At 35.5% G+C, this 23,867-nt stretch overlaps 3 protein-coding genes across 7 annotated transcripts in view; 2 read left to right on the top strand and 1 right to left on the bottom strand.

Moving 5' to 3' along the window:
• Positions 1-10,825, bottom strand: part of LOC112050485 (mitogen-activated protein kinase kinase kinase 4) — a 43,851-nt gene extending 33,026 nt beyond the window's left edge. For 2 of the 5 annotated variants that reach the window (XM_024088756.2, XM_024088767.2), the window contains exons 1-2: positions 10,506-10,823; positions 3,589-3,726 (exon numbers count right to left, since the gene is read on the bottom strand). In XM_024088756.2, the coding sequence (XP_023944524.1) occupies positions 3,589-3,726; positions 10,506-10,591 (224 nt within the window). In that variant the 5' untranslated portion in view covers positions 10,592-10,823. Of the gene's footprint in view, positions 1-3,588; positions 3,727-3,844; positions 3,952-10,505 lie in introns of all 5 variants that reach the window. The other 3 variants (XM_052883822.1, XM_052883823.1, XM_052883821.1) reach the window with 3 other exon arrangements.
• A 4,051-nt stretch (positions 10,826-14,876) lies between these two features.
• LOC112050693 (uncharacterized) lies at positions 14,877-15,841 on the top strand. The gene has a single exon (XM_024089019.2). The coding sequence runs from the start codon at positions 14,960-14,962 to the stop codon at positions 15,782-15,784; it is 825 nt and encodes a 274-aa protein (XP_023944787.2). The 5' UTR covers positions 14,877-14,959; the 3' UTR covers positions 15,785-15,841.
• A 5,187-nt stretch (positions 15,842-21,028) lies between these two features.
• Positions 21,029-22,829, top strand: LOC112050701 (uncharacterized). Its single transcript, XM_024089031.2, has 2 exons — positions 21,029-21,156; positions 21,750-22,829. Exons 1-2 carry the CDS (start codon positions 21,148-21,150, stop codon positions 22,827-22,829), a joined length of 1,089 nt encoding a protein of 362 aa, XP_023944799.1. The 5' UTR covers positions 21,029-21,147.
• The last annotated feature ends 1,038 nt before the right edge of the window (positions 22,830-23,867 follow it).

Below are 23,867 nucleotides of genomic sequence, written 5' to 3'. Positions count from 1 at the left end.
ATCCTGACGCCTGGCCACCCTAGTTCGGTTTCCATGCTTAAAAGTGTACTAATTAGCCATTCTGCTACAATCTATTCGCAACACATCCCCCATCACAATTATACAGTGGAGTGCCGGTAATTGTATGCACTCATGGGGCAATTAGATAGGCGTCCTCTCAGCCTGCGAGCTGATAACGTTATCAGTTGTACTGATATCCGTCTGTGACTCGTCACAGTGCAAACATGTACGAGACGAGACTGTACGTTTATAGAGATAATAAAAAGTACCTGCCTTTTAAAAAGAGTGTTCTTTTGAGTTTCCCAAACATACGCAATTTGATGAGCCCACAATAGAGCTATTGATGTGCCCTATTAAGGCCTTCTCAAATTGTGTATGTCATTAATAATATTAACTATTCACACACGGACTTACTCGTTTGGTACAATATAAGTCTAGCCTCTATAGCTCATCAAAGAGTGGTGGTTCGATTGCCGTCTCGTTGGTCTATGGTCGTACCCACTCCTAATACAGTCTTTCCCGACTAGTTGCAGGGGATTGGGAATATTGGTCATATTTAAAAGATATGGCAAATATTCTTTAAAAAAAACGTAGTGTTCAAATTGTACAAAACTGCAAATCTTTGGTTAATCAATTTCAGACGGATATTCTCTCTGTCTTGTCGGTTATCCTTTTCAATTAAGTTTTAAGGTCGTGGGTTTTTCAATATTTTTATTTTGTTTTTTATATTGTAATCGAATGTAATAAGAAAGATTAAATCGTATAAGTGACGACGCGACGTGTATTCAAGACGAGAGTATAGTATAGAAATAAATTTGCGTATTCATAGGCATTACTTTTCAGAATTTCATGATACTCTGAATATTAATATAATTTTTATACTTTCCGCGAAAAAATCAAATCGCGATAAACAACACAATATATTTGAAATTTATTTAGGCACCAGACGTACTATCAGATGCAGAACGATTTTAATTTTTTTTCAAGTTTTAGGCTCTATGTAATAGTACTAATGCGAGGAAATACCCTAACGCTATTTTTGTTTCTACCGCCAAACATTTGTGTTTCGGTCTTAAAACTATGGCATTTATGATCATCATCATTATCAGCCTATTTCCATGGCTCACTACTAGAGGGATATTCGAACCACCACGATGTGCGGATTGGTGGACTCAGGGCGAAACAAATATTCTTCTTCTTCTTCTAGCGCCTCTCCGACTAGCGAAGGTTAGCGGTCAGTATCGTATTAGACTTCTTTATCTTTTTCGTGGCGAAATATATGCGACACTCAATATCGGTCCACTCTCGGATGTTTTAAGACTTTTTGCGGCAACCAACGAAAATTATCCGACAAGGTTACCACTTACCTAAAAAAAAATTTAGGTGTCATAAATATTTTTTTTCTGATGCACCAAAGTCTGTCTCTCTATCACCATGGTTCTCTGCATTGATAAGTTTGAGCAATATTGTCATGAATAAATATAGTCCTCCTTTTCCTGGACCCTAGGTCTATAAGTTTACGTCATGTTTTTTTTTCTGATTGTGTAAGTACCGAGTGCCGTTTGGGCGAGCACAGAAGCATAGCCTGATGGAGCCTTTCTAAGGGCGTCTCCTCTGCTCGGACCTAGGCTTAGAGTGACCGTTCTGGAAGGGTGTTTTTGTCTGAGTGTATCAGTCCGGGTGCCCATGAGATCAAGAGTTAAAAAACCCACGTCCGGGTGACGTCAGATATCGGGAGCCTTGTCTTCTCCAGCGAAGACGCTGTGTAGCTTATGTTTGTGTTTCCGGTGGACCCATTATGCGACTATAGTACGATTATTATTTCCACTCAGTAAAATGACAAGTGCAATTGTCTAAGTGCTAAGATTAATCGTATGTAGGATTATTAATTGCAGTCAGTAAAATGACTATTTCAGTGACAGACAGTCAATCATTAATAATCGTACTATAGTGAAGCGAAATAAAAACAAAATTTCGTCCAATGGGGTCGAAACTGTCGCAGTCCCATCTCTTTAGTACCAAAGCTAGAAAGATAGAAGAGATAGCGGTATTTCCGGTTGTGCCGCCATTAGATGAATTTCATCTATATTCACGAGATTATCTCGTCGGAAGCGTTGTTGGTTGTTTTGTCATAGTCAGGATCGTAAAGGACATTTTTAGGGGCGACTTCTACAATCGGCGTTGTGATCAAGCGTGTAGTGTGGTCACAGCCTTAAACCGATCGGCATCATCTGTACAAAAATAGACGGATGATAAAACAGTATTTTCAGTACTCTATTATTACGACCTTGCGCTCCGCGGCGTTCATTGTTACCTCGTTTAGTTTACTATTAGTTATTACACTACAATCGATTACATATTGCTGAGTTACTTTTATCGCATCACATGAGTGCTCGCAACGTTAGCGTTAATGTAGATTTTATCTAACTGTCATGGAGTACCTAATGTTTAGACTAGGTGTTACCGTAGAGATAAATTCGTCAATCCTTAATCCAAGTCTCGTGCTGACCAACCACGTAAAACCTCTGTGAAAAGGACAATTGGCATTTAGCCCGCTTCCATCTAAGACTACATCATCACTTACCATCAGGTGAGATTGTGGTCAAGGGCTAACTTGTAAAGAATAAAAAAAAACTAGATTTAAGTACATTATTACGATAAACCCCAAAAACAATCTTACCGAAATAACGATGTAACGTAAAATAGTGTCCTTATTATATCTATCCCACTACATTTTATATCCTATATTTGACGGCCTCCGTGGCGCAGTGGTATGCGCGGTGGATTTAATGATGGAGGTCCTGGGTTCGATCCCCGGCTGGGCCGTTTATTATTTTCTTAATTGGTCCAAGTCTAGCTAGTGGGAGGCTTCAGCCGTGGCTAGTTACCACCCTACCGACAAAGACGTACCGCCAAGCGATTTAGCGTTCCGGTACGATGTCGTGTAGAAATCGAAAGGAGTGGATTTTCATTCTCCTCCTAACAAGTTAGTCCGCTTCCATCTTAGATAACATCATCACTTACCATCAGGTGAGATTGTGGTCAAGGGCTAACTTGTAAAGAATAAAAAAAATAATAATCTATACGCCTAGGTATAGTTTTCATACATTGGTGCCGATTCTCCCATTGTCCATGTCATTGCCTACAAAAATTCAGACTTCCTTATTAAATCTAGGAGGCCACGCCTATACAAAAATCGAGGAGACCATCCATGCCCAACGCCAATAATATTTTTTACCAAGTTTTGTTAATTCTTTAATTTATTTCATCATGGTCGTAAATAAGTATTGTATGCCACTGCACGTAATTAGCGATTGTAGCACTCTATTAGTATTGAACAAATCAACCTACAAAAACACTCGTGTTACAATGTCATTACATCAGAGTTGCATAAATAACTATTTTTTGTTTAATACGTTCGCTACGGTACGAGGTCAATTGACCTCGTACGTCTAGCTTATTCAAGGGTTAAGCTGTCGATGGGACCTCGCACCACACCACAAAGATCTAGTAGGTATGGGGTCAAAAAACCTCGTACCGCACCAGAAGAAAGTACAGCAGCGAACGTGTTAACCTGAAAAGCCATACCTCCGTCTCTCCTTGTCTCTAATGCGTGTTCTGGGCGGCGTGGTGCCGAGCTGGTCCGCCATGGAGCCGTCTCCGTTCTCCTCCAAGTAATACCCTGAGGAGTGACGCGAGTGTCGCATCACCACATCCTTTGTGTCACTGTAACAAGTAAAATACATCTTTAAAAATTTTAATAAAAAAAATACAACCGACTACAAAACCTAAAAACGTACCCACTAAACTAAAAAGCGAAAAATAACATCATAATATGTTCTACCTGCTGATCAGTATGAAGGCGGTGCTAAGCCGGTGATGTATTAATTCAAGCCATGTGAGAATATCTTATAGATTTAGATTTTTCAGACAGTGTTGTTTCATGTGGTCCTATCAGAAATGGCTTAAATTAAGACAACAAAAAAAATACCGACCTAATTGAGAACCTCCTCCTTTTTGAAGTCGGTTAAAAAATAATGAGTAAAATTAATTGTAATGGGAAATCCCCTCACTTCTACAACTGAGACGAATCTTCGATACCTTATTGACCTTGAAATCCGCAGACAAGTACATAAACAAGTGAACAGCGTGCAGTTGTCACGATATAAGTTTTTTTTTGGCATACCAACACACTACACTGTGTGCCTAGTGGGAGTTTTCAATGTTTTCATACTGTTACTATCACGTTGACGTGTACGCAAATTTATATGGAATTGAAACAGTTATGCAGTAGGGCCACTAGATGGCGCTGTTTCAATTCCTTAGAAATTCGCGTTTACGTTACGTGACGGTAACAGTATCAAACTGCCACTAGGCCCTCTGAACTATGTATTATCTACACTTCTTATTATTATAAAGATGCAAGATTATTAAAATGATATTTTGGAGGTCAGACTGTAAGTATAATCGGTCCAAATCAGGAATGACACGGTAATTATAACTGATTTTAGGCGCAACTTTTTAAGTGGCAAATTGAAAAATCGAAAATAGCACCTCAAGTTCTAATAAATTATAGCCCTTCGATTTCAAACGCAGAATTCCCGTTCCGGTGGTAATCTATACTAATATTATAAAGCGGAAGAGTTTGTTTGTTTGTTTGATTGAACGCGCTAATCTCAAGAACTACTGGTCAGATTTGAAAAATTCTTTTAGTGTTAGTTAGCCCATTTATCGAGGAAGGTTATAGGCTATATATTATCCCCGTATTCCTACACGAACGCAAACTACGCGGGTGAAACCGCGCCGCGTCAGCTAGTATGGTGATAAAATGGCGTATGGCCTATGACACTCACAAACAACGTGACTTTCTATTGGTAAAAGACATTTTAAAATCGGTTTAGTAGATCCAGAGATCCCCCTACAACATCGCAAACATTACCTGTTAAACATATAATACCTATTACAGTTCGTTTCATGTAGGATGGTGCGGGTGAAAGTTCGTTTCATTCTTGAAAGTTTGCTGCGATTCACGATAATAGTACGTATTATGAATGTCATTCAGGGGACTGTCACCGTACCCATGCTTTCTGAAAAACACTTTAGTAAAGATATACCGATTTTCAAAACTCCCGGAAAACTTTCCAATCATATCTACCAGCTGATTTTACTATATTATAATGCCATTTCGTATGAACTTAGGGTAATAAGTGACTCACATACGACAAATTTGATTTTATCAATTTTCCTTAAAAAAATTACATTTAAATAATGTATTCTTAGAAATCCATTCAAATTTAATTTAAGACACCTGCACATTCATAGCACGAATATTTGTTTATATTGATAACTGATAACGGTCGATTTCCTTGAAAGACAAAGAGATAAGATAATATAGGAAATTTTAGTAAAATTGTGACGTTTATCGTGCGAACATCGGGTGTATGAAATACTTTTATACATTCCTATTGAGTGATGTAATTGTCGCTAACTGGCCTCTAAAGAAGACTCAGAAGCGATGAAGCGAGCTATGCTGGCTATGCTATCGAAATAAGCAATGAGAAGAGACGCGAGAGAGTCCTAAGGTGCCTGAATAATCCGCTTCGGAAAGCGCAGTGTGTTGACCCTCCACTAGGTAGACCACAGAACAAATGTCGCTAAAAGCTAACAACTATATTGAGCGAGTTGCAGGGAGTTGGTAAGAGGCATCTCTGAGCGATCGAATAATAAATGAGGGGATCTGCTTAAGAACTATAATTACTAATTACTAATATTATAAAGAAGAAAAAAGTTGTTTGTTTGTGTGTTGTGGGTGTGTGTGTTTGTTTGTAATGAAGATTGTAATGAATGATTGTTAATCACTAAACAAAACGCCTACATAGATCTATACTAAGTAATATTATAAATCTGAAGAGTTTGTTTTCTTGATAGCGCTGATCTCACGAACTACTGGTGCGATTTGGAAAATTCTTTCAGTGTTAGATAGCCAATTTATCGAGGAAGGCTATAGACTATATATAATCCCCGTATTCCTACGGGAACGGGAACCACGCGGTTGAAACCGCGCGGCGTCAGCTAGTTTGTTATATTTTATCCAAGTGAATTGTATAGTTAAACACACAATTGTTAAACTGTGAGTTTAACTATACAATTGTTAAACTGTACAATTGTATAGTTGTACAGTTAGTTTTTAGCTAGTGGGAGGCTTCGGCCGTGGCTAGTTACCACCCTACCGGCAAAGACGTACCGTCAAGCGATTTAGCATTCCGGTATACGATGTCGTGTAGAAACCGAAAGGGGTGTGGATTTTCATCCTCCTCCTAACAAGTTAGCCCGCTTCCATCACAGACTGCATCATCACTTACCATCGAAGAGTGTAGTCAAAGGCTAAATTGTAAAGAAAGTAGAATGACTAGTAGACGCCTCGCGGTTTTACCCGTGTGGTTCCCGTCCCCCTAGAAAAACGGGGATAACATACAGCCTATAGCCTTCGTCGACAAAAATGGGTTATCTAACACTGAAAGAATTTTTCAAATCGGTCCGATTTAAAAAATTCTTTCCTTTTCGTAGTTCCTGAGCTTTATATATTAGTACTAGCGGACCCGGTCAAGCTTCGTTTTGACATAAGTGCACTTATTCTCTATCCCTACTCTACTCTTCTATACCTCTACCCCTACCCTACCCCTACCGCTTGACTCTTAAACGTTTGTATGGGAAATAGAAAAGGGCAGTTTTTAGGCTTTTTCCGGAAATTATTTGATTTTTTCTCACCTTTTAAACCTTCCCTACACCTCCACGAACATTTCAAGACCAAGATAAGATAAATCCCGTTAAGCCGTTCTCGAGTTTTAGCGAGACTGACGAACAGCAATTCATTTTTATATATATAGATAGATAGAAGTATAGACATAGATTATACAAGTGAATTGTATAGTTAAACACACAAGTTCACGTCCATTAGCATACACCCGCTCAAGGTGAAGTTCATTAAGCAGAACTGGTGCGACGACGGTGCGTTGCTCGACCTCAAGACCTACACCTTATTGGAATAATAAACGTGCTTAACTTATTAAAATGTCATCAGTGTACTTGTAATCCAAAGTTTACCGACAAACTTTTCTATACTAATATTATAAAGAGGAAAACTTTGTTTGTATGTTTTTTTGATTGTAATGAATAGGCTCAAAAACTACTGGTAAAATTCTTTCACCATTCGAAAGCTACATTATCCACAAGTAACATAGGCTAAATTTTATTTTGGAAAAAATAGGGTTCCGTAAGATATTTGAGTTTTTCGGACACAAGGTGTAAAAAATCAACCAGAAAAGTAGGTAGGGGTAGGTAGGAGTAGGGTAGGGGTAAGGGTAGGCTAGGAGTAGGGTAGGTAGGGGGTAGTTGAAAATTTACATCGAGTTTCACGCGGACGAAGTCGCGGACGTCGGCTAGTTTTTAATAAACTTCTTTATGCACGCTTGACTTGTGGAGTAAGCTGGAGGACGCGTGACGCGAGCGTTACAAAACCTGTGATCGGGTGAGTTGAATGGACATTTCCTTTCTCTGTCCCTCTCATATATTATTATAGATGGAGCTAGAGAAGTTCTACTTCAGCTGTGTCTGTGTGTAAAGCACACTCGTATTTTTCTTTACTACTCCGAGCCAGCGATAGTAATAGTACATGAATATTCTAACCCCTGTCTTATTTATTACAAGCATTTAATTATTTGTCAATACTTTGTATATTGAAAATTGATGATTATTATGAAGTTTTCAAAAATTCTTTTACCACTAGTAAACCACGTTATTTGTGAGTGTCATAGGCTATATTTATCTCCGTATTCTAACGGGAACGGGAACTACTCGGGTGAAACCGCGAGGCGTCTGCAAGTTATAGATAAAACAAAGGAGCCCAAATACAAAGCACACAGAAGTGTAAGAATGACCACCATTTGTTTCCTGATGTCTGCGTTTAGTGTTACTAATTAGATATTGCAGTCACAATCGCTATTGTCTGACAAGGTCGTGTTACTATAATCAACAGGGGCATCCCTATAAAAATAAATATATTAATCAAAATACAGACCTTGCTCACGATATTACCGTCATGTGAAATGTTGATTATTGTTATAATAGGTAGTTGTTTGTCTGTACACCGTAGAAGTAGGTGCGAGAGGATTACCAGCAAAATCTCTCTATAACTTGCTTAAAGACCTTGGCCTCTCTAGAAGTGCAGCTAGTTCTATATTAGAACGAGTATCCAAAGCTGCTCTAATAGGATCTTACCGAATTTGGCCAGGCAGGGAGAACAACACGAGCAGAGAACGGAGAGTGTTTATTGATCGTCACGGAATTCCTTAACCCTACATTCTGGAGTCACAAGTTCAGGACTCTGCTCGGAGTTCTTCTCTCTACTACGCAATGGACACGGCACCCGGCAATCCATGAAATGCTAAGATATTCGTCTCTACCTTTGAGTACCGTCATTTCCAATTTGTTTGTTGGTAAACAGTGCACATGGAGTAAAGCCATACTCCATGTGCACTATTTACCAACAAACAATATTAGTATAGAGTATTCTAATATCAACCCATATTCGGCTCACTGCTGAGCTCGAGTCTCCTTTCAGAATGAGAGGGGTTAGGCCAATAGTCCACCACGCTGGCCCAATGCGGATTGGCAGACTTCACACACGCAGAGAATTAAGAAAATTATCTGATGTGCAGGTTTCCTCGCGATGTTCTCCTTCACCGTTTGAGAAACGTGATATTTAATTTCTTAAAATGCACACAACTGAAAAGTTGGAAGTGCATGCCCCTGGCCGGAATCGAACCTACGCCCTCCGGAGTCGGAGGCAGAGGTCATATCCACTGGGCTATCACGTCACGTCCTATAGAGTATTAGTAGAGTATAATTAATATAGAGTTGGAAAGTTGGTGGCTGTACAACTTTGACTCAGAGAGTACATCTAGCCATTGGCCCTCGATGTTATCAACCACCAACCCATATTGGAGCAGAATGGTGGGTCTAAGTTATAAGGGGGGAGACTTAACCCTGAAGTGGGGAATTAAAATAGGCTGATAAAGATACCAAGGTCATATGATAATGGAGATTTATGATCATAGCATCACTTAGTCACTCTAGAACGCCCATTAATGTATGCAATGCAAACACTTCAGTACCACACTCCACTATCAGTAATCTTTATTACCTAATACACTAATCCAGCTTTATCTGTGCAATAGGCATTTAATTTTCAGAGTATAGGCTGTTTGTACTAAGGATTGTAATATGATTTTTTAAAAGAGCAACTGTTGAGTTTTTTGCTAATTCTTCTCAGAAGAACTTGCCTTCCAAACCAATGGCAGAGACAAATAGACAATCTTGATGTTTCCAAAGCGATTGTAAACTAAGTATACTAGAAATAAATTAATTTTGATTGGATTGGCAGAAAAATATATTTTATATGGCTTAACATGATGAGGTCCTGGGTTTGAGTTGTCGCAATGTTGAGTTTTTTTGACCTAAGAAATTATAAAAATTATTTATTAGCGCATTGTTGAGAAGTTGGTAGGTTTACATCCTTAGACCTCAGAGAGTATGCGACGCTATCAGTCTGTATAGTCTGCCGTGGTATGACATTACAATGTATAATACAGATATTGCTCCTGGTTGAATAGTTTTTTCTTTTTTTTATTTTGCCCAAGCTAATCTCATTTAGAGATTAATCATGTGCAAATCAGGAGATATCATATTTCAAGAGTGTGCTTATAGCAATAAGGCCACCTTTATATGCTAATTCTTAGTTTAAATTATTCATTTGTAATGTTTTTTATTTATTTCTGCATTTTTGTGTGCAATATAGTATTTCTTCTTCTTATAGTTTCCTCTTTGGTCCAGTTGTCATGGATTTTGAGATCTTGGGTTTTAGTCCTGGTTGGGGCTGGTATAAAATATTTGGTATTTTTACATAATTACGAATTAATAAATATTACAACCTTACGAAAGGTTGATTACGTCCAACGGCCAACCACAAATGGCCAAGTGCGGAAAAGGCCCAGGAAAGAAGAATAAGGTCTATGTGGTTAGTCTGTAGGCGGTAGAAAAAGGAGTGAGAGGATTACCAGCAAAATCTCTCTATAACCTTGCTTTAAGACCTGGCCCCTCTAGAACTGGAGCAAGTTCTATATTAGAACTTATATCCAAAGCTGCTGCTTGTATGCTGTGGGAGTACCCTTTATACATAGGTAGTCAAAGTCCACTAAGACTAACCCACATTGAAGCAGCATAATATTATGCTTGGTTGGTTCCATTTTCAAACAATCTTAGGCAGAATTTGAAAATGGAACAACAATTGTGTAATATTATTTTAGTTTATGTACCTACCTATTAACTTTTAAGTGTTTTTTTATCTGTCGCAGATTAAATTCAAATCGTATGGCCTTCACCTAATCGGACTCGTGTTAACCTCCTCATCAAACTACGCAAGTGTAAATAAAAAAGTTGCAACTCACAAGTCCTCCTCGGAACTCTGGCCTGAATCGTAATTAATTGGGAAGCCCAATTTCTTCTTCCAATCCTTGTTCGCATTAGTATCCATTTTGGAACAAGAATTGTATTCGCAACATCTACAACAAAGTTCCCGCGTCACCTTACATGTTTTTACTTTGCACTTAGGTAAAAACTCACCCGGAGCTGTGATTTTCACACATTAGTATTACGTTCAAACAGAAATCATCTTTAACATCACTTTAAACCGAATAATTGAACTTATTTCGTTATTTGCCGGCGTATAAACATTGAAAATAATTCGGCACCACCTCATCAACGAACGGTAAATGTCAAACTGATTTTTTTTTAAGCGAGAAACAGTGTTACCAACTCTTCAAAATATTTATCCCTAAAGTTTGTGTCAAAAACCACAAAAATCGCCTTAGTTATTGAGTTGTCCCCCTAAAAATAGAAATTCATAATAATTTAGAAATAATATGCTGATATATGTTTCAAAAATCTATATTTTAATACAGACGAAATATTACGTCTTTATCTGAAGACTCAACTTACTGAATAAATTTAACAATTTTTTTATTCGATGAAAATTGCCCGCAGTTGCCTCAGAGTGGTTGTAGAATAAAGTATTATATATCGTTATAAGTCGCTAGGTCAAGAAAGAAATATTAAAATTATCATTAATTTAAAAATCTTAAAGCGTAAAAAAAATCCCTGAAAATACCCCTAAAAATTTCAGACCCCTAGAAAAATCCCATTTCACTTATTTGCCCCCTAAATCTGGGGGGACAACCCCTAAGTTGGGAACCCTGGCGAGAAATGAGAATGAACTGAATGAAATTGAACATTGATAAATGAAGTTATCAATATGTCACATCAAGTCACATGAATAGTGTTGGGCCTTGCTTCATGTGCGTGGAGGAAGAATAATACTTGCCTATATATGCCTAGTTGTTACTCGTTTTTGCTCAAGACTCAAAATCAGAATAATAATTATCATCTGTATTAAAATTCTATAGAGAAAAGATTTGATTGTTTGTTCATATTTTTGTTCGTATGTTTGCATTTAATAGGCTCTGAAACTACTGAACCGATTTGAAAAGTTTTTTCACTGTTGGAAAGCTGCACTATTCCCGTACATTTATCCCCGTATCCCCACGGGTACGGGAACCACGCGGGTGTAATGTGCTTTGCCATCGCCAATATTATTCTCCTCGTCCTCTATGAATATCGCTTGTTCCTTATTGATACATATATACATATACATATTTAAAATAAACTTATAAGTAAAGAATAAAAACAAAAAAGGCTAAAACTTCTGAAGAAATATACTCGTAGGTACTTTTTCTGCTGTTAATAATAAGTACCCAATGATTATGATTGAATGTATAAAGGCTTAACTGAATATTCCGCAGGACGGAGATGTTTTTAAAAGATTTTGCTTATGTCGCTTATGTTTGAAGTCGAATTTAAAATGCTACACGACAAATTCAAGCTATAAAGTTAAACGGTCATAAAGCTCTTGGGTAGGGTTAACTCTATATAAGGTGGGTACCTTGTCTTTATTTAAACTTATGTAACCTATTTTGGTTTTCTATAATATAAACAAAACTATATAATTTTTTGAAAATGTAAGTATTTATTTTCCATAAAAAAAGAGTGCTCGAGCATTACTAGGGTAATCCAGATGATATCCTGGTAGCCAAGGCCAATAATACTTCGTCCTGAATTCAGACTCTTGAGCGTCGACGTCATTCGTATTTTGATTCATGGTTGAAAGATAAGTTATTCCAGTTTTAAAACCAAACACGCAAAAGACAAACGTTATCAATATTATCCGGAGCATCTAAAAATAAAAAATAAAAATTGTTGTAATAGTTGGACTATTAGTAGTACCAGATTATAGAACTACCTACTACCTGATAATAGAGGTATTTATTTGCTTTCTACAGCAGCAAACAGTTTAAATTCCTTTTCTTCCTTGTGAAATAAAATGACAGATTTTTTAATACTTTTTGTTTTCTTGGAAAGATGTATCACTAGTTTTTATGTATTGGTGGATTTATGAATGTAGATACTGGTAAGTAAAAGTAACGAGATCTCATTGAAAAACCCTCAAGTTACATCTTGATGTGTAAAAGCTATCAGAAGAGAAGAAGTTTCAATGATTTCTCATCAATTTTACTTTTTCTTATAACTTTAAGCCCCATAACACGTAAAATTTTTGAGTTTGAGGATTTGAGTTAAAATTTTTGTTCTTAAACAGTTTTTATTGCACGTACAAAAAGAATATAAAATATAATTCAGGTATTTTCTAAAACTAATCATCGTGACTATGATGGTGATGTCTTAGTCCATATTTGTTTTTCATTTCTCGTATAGTCATTTCACCACTTTTCTTTTCTTCTTCTACAAGTCTAGACGGGACTTTCCTTTTACCAACTTCCAACCAATCTCTAGCGTTCTCCTTCTTGATCTTTTTTTGGTAGACTACACGCCCGTTTCTTGTTACATAAGAAATCACTGGAGTCAATACTTGTCTCTTTTTCTTTTTATGACCAAGCCTGAATAATAAAATGAAATGAAATTACTTTTTATGTGTATTATATGTATATATATATATATTATAAAATATTAGATGTTCACCAAAATTGCAGAAAGCAAAATAATTAAGCAGGATTAAATAAAAAGTTACTATATCAGCTAGAATATCGAATTAAATGAACTTTTTTTACTCTTTGACATTTTAAGCAGTAAATTAAAAAATAACATACCTATGCTTTTGTGTTCTGAAATGTTCTTTGCTTGATGAAGAACTATCACTATCACTGCTGCTTATTGATTCTGAGTCAGTGTAAACCTTCTTTGGCTTTCTCTTCCTCCTTTTCATATATTTTATATCGGCGACTTTGGAATGAAAGGGCATTACCATTACGGGTAGCCGTTGCTGAGGAAAGCCTGTCATTTGCATGGGAGATGGCATCATCATACCGCCCATGGGTGGGGACATTCCCCCTGACATAGCAGGGTTTTGGAAAAATGGAGGTAAGAACTGCGATATCACGCTCGTTACAAGATAAAAAATTATGTACATCACTAAAGAATGTGTAGTCAAGAATCCAACCATCTGAAAAATATACATAAAAATTAAGCACCAGCGCAATCACTGTTTGGTTTTACGTCACAGAGCGCCGTGGTTGGATAAGCATGTGATTACGTAGATACTTACGGATACAGTTTTGACAAAAACTCTGGCGCAATATTTACTCATCTAGACATGATAATCTTTTAATTCTCATTGAAATTCGTTTGAATCAATAAAATGTTATGTCTCTAAATTTAATAGTACTGAAAATAATCCGTTATCTCCATTACACAAAATAACTTGGTATAGAAAATTTTCAAACCAATTTTGTAGATTATTACACAGAATTTGATAAAAGTCGTATTTATTTTCCTAAATGGATGTAATAAAAGAACAATAATTTTAACAAACCTTAATCAATGTTTCAACATTGACATCGACGACTCTCAAGTGAATTCAACCCAATACGTTATTTCGTTTTAAATACTATGAAAACTACTACAATGGATTATTGGTATTAGTTAACAACTCATTGTGATGTGATGTAAAGAGCAGGTGCATAATTATGTCAACTTCCTCGTAGGTACCTAATATTTATCTAGCTAGTTTGAATTTTACTATATAAGTCCAACAAAATAAGTTCTCTAAGTAAGTACCTACCAATAAGATGAGTATGAATGTATCGAAAATGAATCGATATTAGTCTAGATACCTTGTGAAATCCATATTTTAACTAATTTTATATGTATATGCAAAAGACTTTCTATCTGTTACCCTTTCACAGCTAAACCACTTGAAATTAATTTTGGTATAAGTACAAATAAATTGAAACTTGAAGCAGAACGTAGGCTTTTTTTGTCTCTGAAAAATCTTAATTCTTAATTATGAAATAGCTGCTAGAATGTAAACCAATGAATTGAACAATATAATGCATTGTTCAATAATTATGTAAAATCTAGTATTGTAGTTTGCAGAGCAAGTGTTTCGAGTCATGTTATTTTCTTATTGTGCAGTAGTAACATAAAGGAATAAAATCTTGCTTTGGTATGCCATTTGTCACCTAAAATTTCAACATATTGGTTGTTGATGAGAAATATATAAAGGTATTTTTGTCAATTATTTATCATAGAGACTTATTATTATTTAATGTTGTCGACATCAAACTGTATATTTTTACCATTTATTTATTTTCTATATTATTTGTATATTATATAAATATTAATATGTATTTTTTTTTCAAATAATTCAATTTCTATTATTATTACTTCTTTACAGTTCAATATGTGGAGTAAGGTACTTTTTCGTGGGCTTCTAAGCCTCAGTCTTGTGTTGATAAATGCAAAGGATCCCGAGTTACCATTATGTCCAACGAACATGGAGTATTTCCCACAGAATTTACCAATGCATTGCCGTTTACCAGGAACAGTGCTTCCTTTTTCGCCACCCGTATACCCAAACCCAGAAATAGGTAAACAACCAATGCCGATTCCAATGCCAAGAATGCCTGGCCTAATACCTGGATCAATACCTGGAATGATGTCTGGGCAGATTTCTGGATCCATGCCCATGCCAATGGCACCCATGCCTCCAGGACCAGCGCACAAACTTCCTGTAATAGTAATGCCATTTTATTCACCCGACACATCTGGCAAAAATCCTCAAATATCACATCAAGTTAGACCAAGAAAACGCAAACATCCTATAAGAAAAAGAAGGCCAAAATACTATACTTCCGACGAAGACAGTACTGACACTGACTCGTCAACGGACACAGATGATTCTACCGATACCTCTTCCGAACGTGGCTTATGGAGAGACCCTAGAATAGGTAGAAGATCCAACAGACATCACAAATCTAAAAGAAAGAAACATCAAGGAAACAATGAAGTTCTTACTCCGATTTTGCAGTATGTTACTAAAGATGGATACGTTATATTTGAAAAACAGATATCAAAAGGTGAAGCTAAAGATTGGTTAGTAAGTAAAGGCGATAACAAAAATGCGATAGAAACTTTATCTCCTATGAAAGAGGACGATATTGAAAATAGCGTTGGAGAAACTGGAAATAATAACGGGCATACTAAAGTCTTAATTAAAGCCGTAGAAGAAATTGAAGTTAAAACAGAGTTGAATCCTCATAAATTGTATAAAACGAAAAACGTTAAACGAAAACAACTTAGAAAAAAAGGGAAACAATAATTTTATTTCATATTTTTATACGTTTTTATCATTTTTATTAAATATTTTGCAACTGTACAAGTGGACATCGTTTTTTAATTTTTAACCTTCTTTACGGCCACAATGAATTTCTTAGAAAAATCAAGTACCTATAAATTATTTATTCACGCCAATTGTTTTTTTAGATTCTGGCTCTTTAATTTTAATCTTAAACTTAATCTTTCCTTAAACTTTGCCATATAAAAAAGGCAAAGACACATCCGTACATCCAAATCTCGCTCTATAAATTCGCAACTCAATAAAAATCAGATGAAAAAAAAATTAACGCATTCCACAGACAAGAACGCTGCATTTCGTTCCAATTTCAAGATTTTATCAAACAATCAGGCCTACCTAATGTACCTACGATGATTCTATTTATGAGTAAAACCCCTTTCGTTTTAAAAAGGGTATTAGGGTTAATAGTCTTACCTACTGTACTAGTACCAGACAAAAATTAAAAAAAAAAACAAAACTACTTCAACCACTAGAGGCTGAAATGGTTGTCTAGCTTAAGATATAGCTGTACGATGTAATACCTTTGCCTTTTCCCTACGAGAAAGAATAAAGAGCAAAAAATGGCTGTCTAGCCCCGTTGTAGAACGGTAATAAGACAGCGTCTTTGAGCAAGAGTAGTGAAAAAATATTAGTTATTTTATTTAAATTCAATAACACGATTTAATGTTTAATGGTACAACACTATCTTGTCTGAAGTTTTCGAGTCTTATCATTCATTCAAATTATGTCAAGATGGTCAAACGTCACGTCAAATATTTTTTTAAATAGACACAGATTAATCAATAATAGGCAGATAGAGCGTATGGAACACGACGCTTAAATATTTTAGAAACTGTTTACAAAAACTAAAGAAATAAGAGAGATAGAGTATTTTTTATTGGTAATTACTGATTTATAAATTAATTTACGTAATTGTTATTAGTGTTAAATTTTGAAATACAAATTATGAAAAATGTTTGTATAAGCGGGTGTCAAGGAGACGCGTGACGTTTGTTTTTTTATGGGTTTCAAGGGCTTCACCACGATGCTTGTAAAGACTCACTATGTTTGTCTTTACTCTGTGACACTCTGTGACGTGCATATAAAATCACCACAAAGTGTTCCAATCTCAGCTACTCTACTGTTACAATTTTATCTTGTGTTTATTTGCCTTCTAAATGTATTTGTATATATAACTTTTGCAATTCCGCACAACTCAACATTTTAGACAATATCTAAGTAATAATATAATTAAACGGTTTAAGACAAATTGGGTGCTTTGCTCGCCACAGTATCGACGCGATAGTGCCATATCCAATAGTAAAAAAAAACATTGGATTACCGATTTATGTAGGAAAATAAAATTCTTATTCAACCAAAAAAAAGTGTTATTATATTCAGGTTTATTATTAAAAAAAGTGTTATTATATTCAGTAATCTTTTTTTACATTTTTTTACATGACGGAGGTCCTGGATTCGATCGCCGGCTGGGCCGATTGAAGTTTTCTTAATTGATCCAGGCTTGGCTAGTTACCATCCTACCGACAAAGACGTACCGCCAAGCGATTTAGCGTTCCGGTACGATGTCGTGTAGAAACTGAAAGGGGTGTGGTATTTCATCCTCTTCCTAAGAAGTTAGCCCGCTGGCATCTTAGATTGCATCATTATCCCATTTGATGTCTTTATTTCTTTTTCGTTATTCTATCCCGTAGGGAAAAGGCAAAAGTATTACACCGTACAGCCATGTCTTAAGTGTATTAATGTCTATAGTATTTTTTTCCTTACATGGCAAAAAAGGTAAACAAAGATCCGTCGTCACGACATTCACATATTTCTCACAAACCGTCCGTTTAAACTAAATCATTTATATACACATCACTTCATTTAACGCGCACACCGCGAATTACATAAAAACTGCTTGTAATTAACTATTATATCACATTTATTTCACTAAAAACGAAATCACAACAAGTTTTATTTCTACAGATTAACGAAAATGTTGCGAATTTGACATTTCGTAATGCTAGATTGTCTATGAATTGAAGAGACGGGAAAGATACATGAAATTATAACTTGTCGATAATTATGTACATATTTTTTAATTTTAATATTTGTGTCCTTTGTGGCTTATAAATAAAATAAATGTGTATCTTTATTAACACAGCACCAAAGAATATATTATACTCCATGGAGAAGAAGTAAATCTACATACATGAAAACGTTGGACATCGCAGCGACATTATTTCCGCATACGAATATTTTTTCATAAAGTCAGTGGCAATTTTAAATGGAGATTTTTGATTTTAAAATAGTTGAAGGACCTAATTGAGAAAAAACAAATAATAATTTAAAAAAATATATACAACCGACTTCAAAATATTAACGTAGCCACGAAATTAAAAAAGGGAAAAATAATATCATTATATTTTCTGCCAAGCCAGTGTATTCAATCTATTAATTCAAGGTGTACCCTATCGTAAAGATTTTTGTTTCTCAGACATTATTTTTGTCTGTCATGTGTTTTTTTCAGTAACGACTTAAGTCAACATCAGACGGGCTTGGCAGCGACTTCAAAATGATCAATAAGTAGAAAATATAATAATGTTATCTTTCCCTTTTTAGTTTCGTGGGTACGTTAACATTTTGAAGTCGGTTGTATTTTTTCATAGTATTTTTTTTTTATATTTTTAATATACCTAATAAATAAATCAATCCATATGAAATTCAGCCTAAAATCCACCCATCTGAAAGTCGGAATTTTCGGTTAGTTATATTATTGTTAGTCATACACTACTCAGCAATCAGCAATAATATAACAACCAAACAACAAATAAATAACAAGACTAACAATTGCAAACGAAACAAATAAGTAATGATGATATGGAACAAACATTGACACGACCTCACTGTGAGCATGGAAGCGATAATGTGGCACTTTTTGCTCGCAGTTAACTCATCCTAAACCGAGCTTAACCGATCGCGGCGCGAGTGCTCCCGAATGTTTGTAATTATATAGCACGATCAAAAATTATTAAAAAACCGATAAACCGATTCTTCAACCACTTGCAAAATTTTTAAATTAAGAATAAAGAAAACAATACACAAATACGACTTGAATATTATGATTGCTGGATCAGAAAAATAAATAAAAGATTTGAAATACTAATGGAAAAAAATTTATTATTTTGTTTCGCAACATGGTGAGATTTTTATTTTTCTGGTATACGTAAATCGTGATAGTCAGAGTTATTAGGATATTATATAAAGAAGTTTGAGAGATAGTGATGTACAAGGGGCCGAAACTTTAGTACAAAGGTTTTTGAATAGATGACATTATGCGGTAATAAATTTAGTAGGTTCTAGAGCTAGAAAAATGTTACGAATTATAATTAGAGACAGACAGTAAGTGTACATTAATTCCAATTATGTTCTACATAGTCATTTGGACTAGTGGTGTATAACCAAGGTAAAAAAAGAAAGAAATAATAATCTTTAATTCAATAGAAAAATATTTTTGTCGCTTTTTTGTTTTTCTCAATTGTTTTCTTCAACAATTTAAAAATTAAAAATTTCCATTATAAATTGCCACTGACTTTATTTCAAAAATATTCGTATGCGGAAATAATGTCGCTACTATATCCAACAAAATGAAATGAAATGTTAATGTTTTTTAACTTTTGTATCTTTTGTAATTTTTAAAAATGTAAACTGTAAAATTTTTGTAATTTATGTACTTGGAAATAAAGGCTATATTATTATTATTATTATTATTATTACTATATCCAACATTTTCATGTATTTCATGATTCACTTCTTCTCCTTGGTGTATATATTCTTAAAATGATATTTAATTTCCTAAAATGCACACAACTGAAAAGTTGGAAAACGAAACGAGTATGGAACGTATTCGTTTTTTAAGATGACGTATAGTAACGGATATTTTAGTTTAGTTGTTTCAGATATAACGATACCTACTTGATATCGTTACGATGCCCGCGGTTAACTTCTCAACCCTACTGATTGTTTTTGGTTCATAGTCAGCCATTATTGTTGTTTAAAATTGACATCTAAGAAAATTTCAAGTATATAACTTTGCAGAGCTTGTTATATGAAACACGTCCGACATTGTGCTGTGTCTACCAACCTGAGGCATAGATTTTAACCCTCATTAATCATTAAGGACACACTGCTTGTAATATCATCAATTAAAGATAGGTACCTACTATACCTACCTACTCATACTTATGGATATGCTTCAATCCGGAAAACAGCTTGCGGCGCTGCTTGGTGGCAAAAATAAGCATGTCATTAGACATACCTAGATTTATAAAATAGGCAGACGGTATCTCGCTGTCAAACAACTGAAGGACCATAATGGTACCGAGTATGTGTGAAGTGTATTCTGCACGAATATATTACGATTACGAAGAATACGAGTATATCTGCTTAGATAGGTAAAGTTAAAAAAAATCCTACATTATAGTATAGACCAGGGTTTCTCAATGTGGGGTACACGAAGCCCTAGGGGTTCGTCATTTGACGTGATGATGGCTTGATAACTGATATATAGTCAAAATTAAGGTTAAAATTGTGCAAAATTACTCCTAACATTGAATCCATTTACGACAAGAAACAAGCCATTTCTTTTGGTACTTTATGTGTTACCTTTTATTCAAATAAAAACCTTATTTTCTTCAACACTCGATTATTTTTTCTTGGGGGGATTATTAACTAGTAAGGGGTTCGCTGTCACTTGGAAATTTACAGGGGTTCGTGGAGCCGAAAGTTTGAGAAACTCTGGTATAGACCATTAAACGGACGGTCCAAATTCAGTAGTTGCCTACATTACTTTCAAGTTCCTATGGCACCTCTGGTAGCAGCATAGATTAATAAACTTTTATTCTCTATCTAAGTATAAAACTACGAAAGAAAAGCCCTCAATCTAGAATTTAAGGTTACTCGTCATACGTTCTGTTATTTACCCCTTAATACAAAAATACTAAAATTGCGATTAAAAAATGGTAGAAAAACACAGGATACATTATTTCACATACTTTATAAAAAGACAAAATACACAAAACATAATAAAATCGGAGGAGGAGCAGTGCGACGACAAACACCAGGACACCAGATTTGTATTGACACCAGATTTGTATTAGATTTTTCATGAAATCGATCTTTCGAAATCGGATTTTATTACCGATATCACCAACAGTTTCAGACGCTTACCGCACGTCACAAAAGGTTGTTTTTCCCTCACAATGAGAGTATGTTGTGTAAGAAATAGGTAAAATGCATATAAACGAACAGCGAGCGAGAAAACACGGCGATAACACGGCAGGAGTAAAATGAATTGCGTGAGTTTCCTATTTTATAACACTTACGGAACTTACGTATAAATTGAGCTCAATAAAGTTAAAATTCATAAACAAAAACTTCTAAATATATGCGAAAATATTAGTTCCATCACCTTAAGGTATTATAGGCCCCAGCAATTGGCGGGTAAACATGTAAGCAATCGATTATTATCCGGGTAAACTTTTTTACCCGACTACGGCAGAGCCAAAGGAAGGGTAATGATGAGAAAAACTAAAACATTGCAATTTCAAAGTCAAAAAAACATTACGAACGTATTAGGTATTCATATTTTTTTAATTGTAAAGCTATAAAATGTGTTTTTCATATTATACTACCTAGTACTAGTAATTGTGTTACCTATTATGTAATTGTTCTTTTTAATAATTTTGCATGCCAGATTTAGGATAAACTAAACATTGTTCAACTCAACGACATTATATTGTACCCTTGTACCTATCAAATATTGTCTTTTCATCCAATTCATAAAATATGGATTGATTGATTAATAATAATAATATAGTTAATATTGTATTAAATAAAAACACCTTTCCTAATAAGACGTACCTATCTCATCATTTTAATTCCGTTCCAGAAATTTAAGCACGCCTGGACACTCATAGCTCTAATAGCGGACGCAATGAAACCGGTTAACGTTCAGTTTGCAATGCCAATGTATCCACCACCCCCGCCGCCAATATTTGCTATACCAGCATTGCCAGCTCCCATGCCAATAATTGCACAACCATGTCCGATACCAGAAGAAATGCTACCTTCAAAGACTACCACAACGACTACGACAACAAAAAAGCCTGAGAGAATTGCTATAGCCGTGCCTGTGCCAATGCCAGTGCCAGTGGGTGTTCCAGTATTTGCCCCGCCCAATTACTGCCAAGGCTCACCACCGAGGCCAAAAAACTGCCCTCCATGCCCGCCGTGTGTTTGTAACCCATCTTGTACGCCATCATTCTTCTCATACTGTTCTCCGTGCCATATGAAATGTAGATGTAGAAGTAAAGAAGATGCACCGGAACCTTTGCCTAGCAGACCAGCACCGGTTCCAGCATATGGTATGCCTGTTCCAATGCCTGTTATGGGTCCACCGCCTGTTGTAGTCGTCCCTTTCCCTCCTCCAATACCAGTACCGGTACGGTCACCAAACCGGGACAAGTACAAAAGACCAAAAAGAGGACGGAAAAGTTCCTTATGCTCTGAAGACTCAACCGAATCTAGTAGCAGCAGCGAATCTGACTATATTAGACGACGAAGATATAAAAAAAGGAAACGATACGGATTTAGAAGAAATCTACGGAATTCAGACAGTGAAAATGAGTTAGTGAAACCGATGCTTAGCTACATTGCTAAGAATGGTGATGTTAAATTTAAAACTGAGATTAGTGAAGACGATGTTGCAGAGTTACTTGAGGAAAATGAATTCGTCGATAAAAAATATGAAACAGTGCAAGTGACAACCGGTGAAGACGAAAACAATAGACCCAATGTTGTGGTCGTTTCCAGAAATAGTGAAAAAAGAAAACCTGAGCGTTACAAGAAAGTTTTATTAAGAGGAGGAACGTCACACCACGTTTTAGAAAGTGGCAAGAAAGAGTTAATTTTTAGACCTCCGGGTGAAAAGAAAATCAGTAATTTGTCAGTATCTTTTCAAATAATATAATTTTGTATATAAATATAAGACGTATTATTTAATTTATATTGCAGTTATAGGTATGTTTATATTTACCATGATTTTTTTACCATGAGCATATAAAAATAAGTGTTCTATTCTAATTCTTTTAACCTAAGTGATAAACATCTTGATCGAAAAGCACGGTCGCGCGTCCATCATCATCATCACAAAGAGAGACAGCGAAACTAATCATCATCATGAGACTAATCATCATTATCATTATCAACCCATATTCGGTTCACTGATGAGCTCGAATCTATTCTCAGAACGAGAGGAGTTAGGCCAATAGTCCACCACGCTGGCCAAATGCGGATTGAAAGACTTCACACACGCAGATAATTGAGAAAATTCTCTGGTATGCAGGTTTCCTCACAATGTTTTTCCTGAGACACGTGATATTTAATTTCTTAAAATGCACACAACTTAAAAGTTGCAGATGCGTCCCCCGGACCGGATTCGAACCCACACCCTCCGGAATTGGAGGCAGAGGTCATATCCACTGGGTTATCACGGCCTTAAACTAACGGCCATGAGACTAATAAATATCTCAATTTTAGAAAATCCATTGACGTAATACAAAAGTTAAACAATAAAAGAACTATTTTCCGTTTCAACTACGTTTCTCTCTTTGCTGGTAGACCAGGCTTGAGTTAATTTAGAAAATATAAAATCGTATATTGAACCTAGGTGGGAATCGAATTTAGGGACACTTCATTGAAATCCACGACACTACAAACTTCGCCAAAAAGGACATCAATTCACTACGTACAACGTTTCTAAGAGTATTTCTCCAATCAATCAAAGATTACATAAAATCGACGCAACTAGTTGTAATTATGGTTCAAACAAAGTGGACTATGATGTCCACGCAACAATAGTTACTAAAACACAATGCACAATGACGTACTCAATCGTATAAAACACGTAGAACTTACTGTTCAATAACATAGTTTCAAGTGTGAAAAATGCATAGATGTTTTCTATTTCTAATTGTTATAAGCAGAGAATTGTTGTATGCAAATTTCA

Source organism: Bicyclus anynana, chromosome 10, assembly GCF_947172395.1.
Source record: "Bicyclus anynana chromosome 10, ilBicAnyn1.1, whole genome shotgun sequence".
Lineage (NCBI taxonomy): Eukaryota > Metazoa > Arthropoda > Insecta > Lepidoptera > Nymphalidae > Bicyclus > Bicyclus anynana.
The sequence above is the reverse complement of the archived record's forward strand: the minus strand, read 5'-3'. Positions and strand labels throughout refer to the sequence as shown.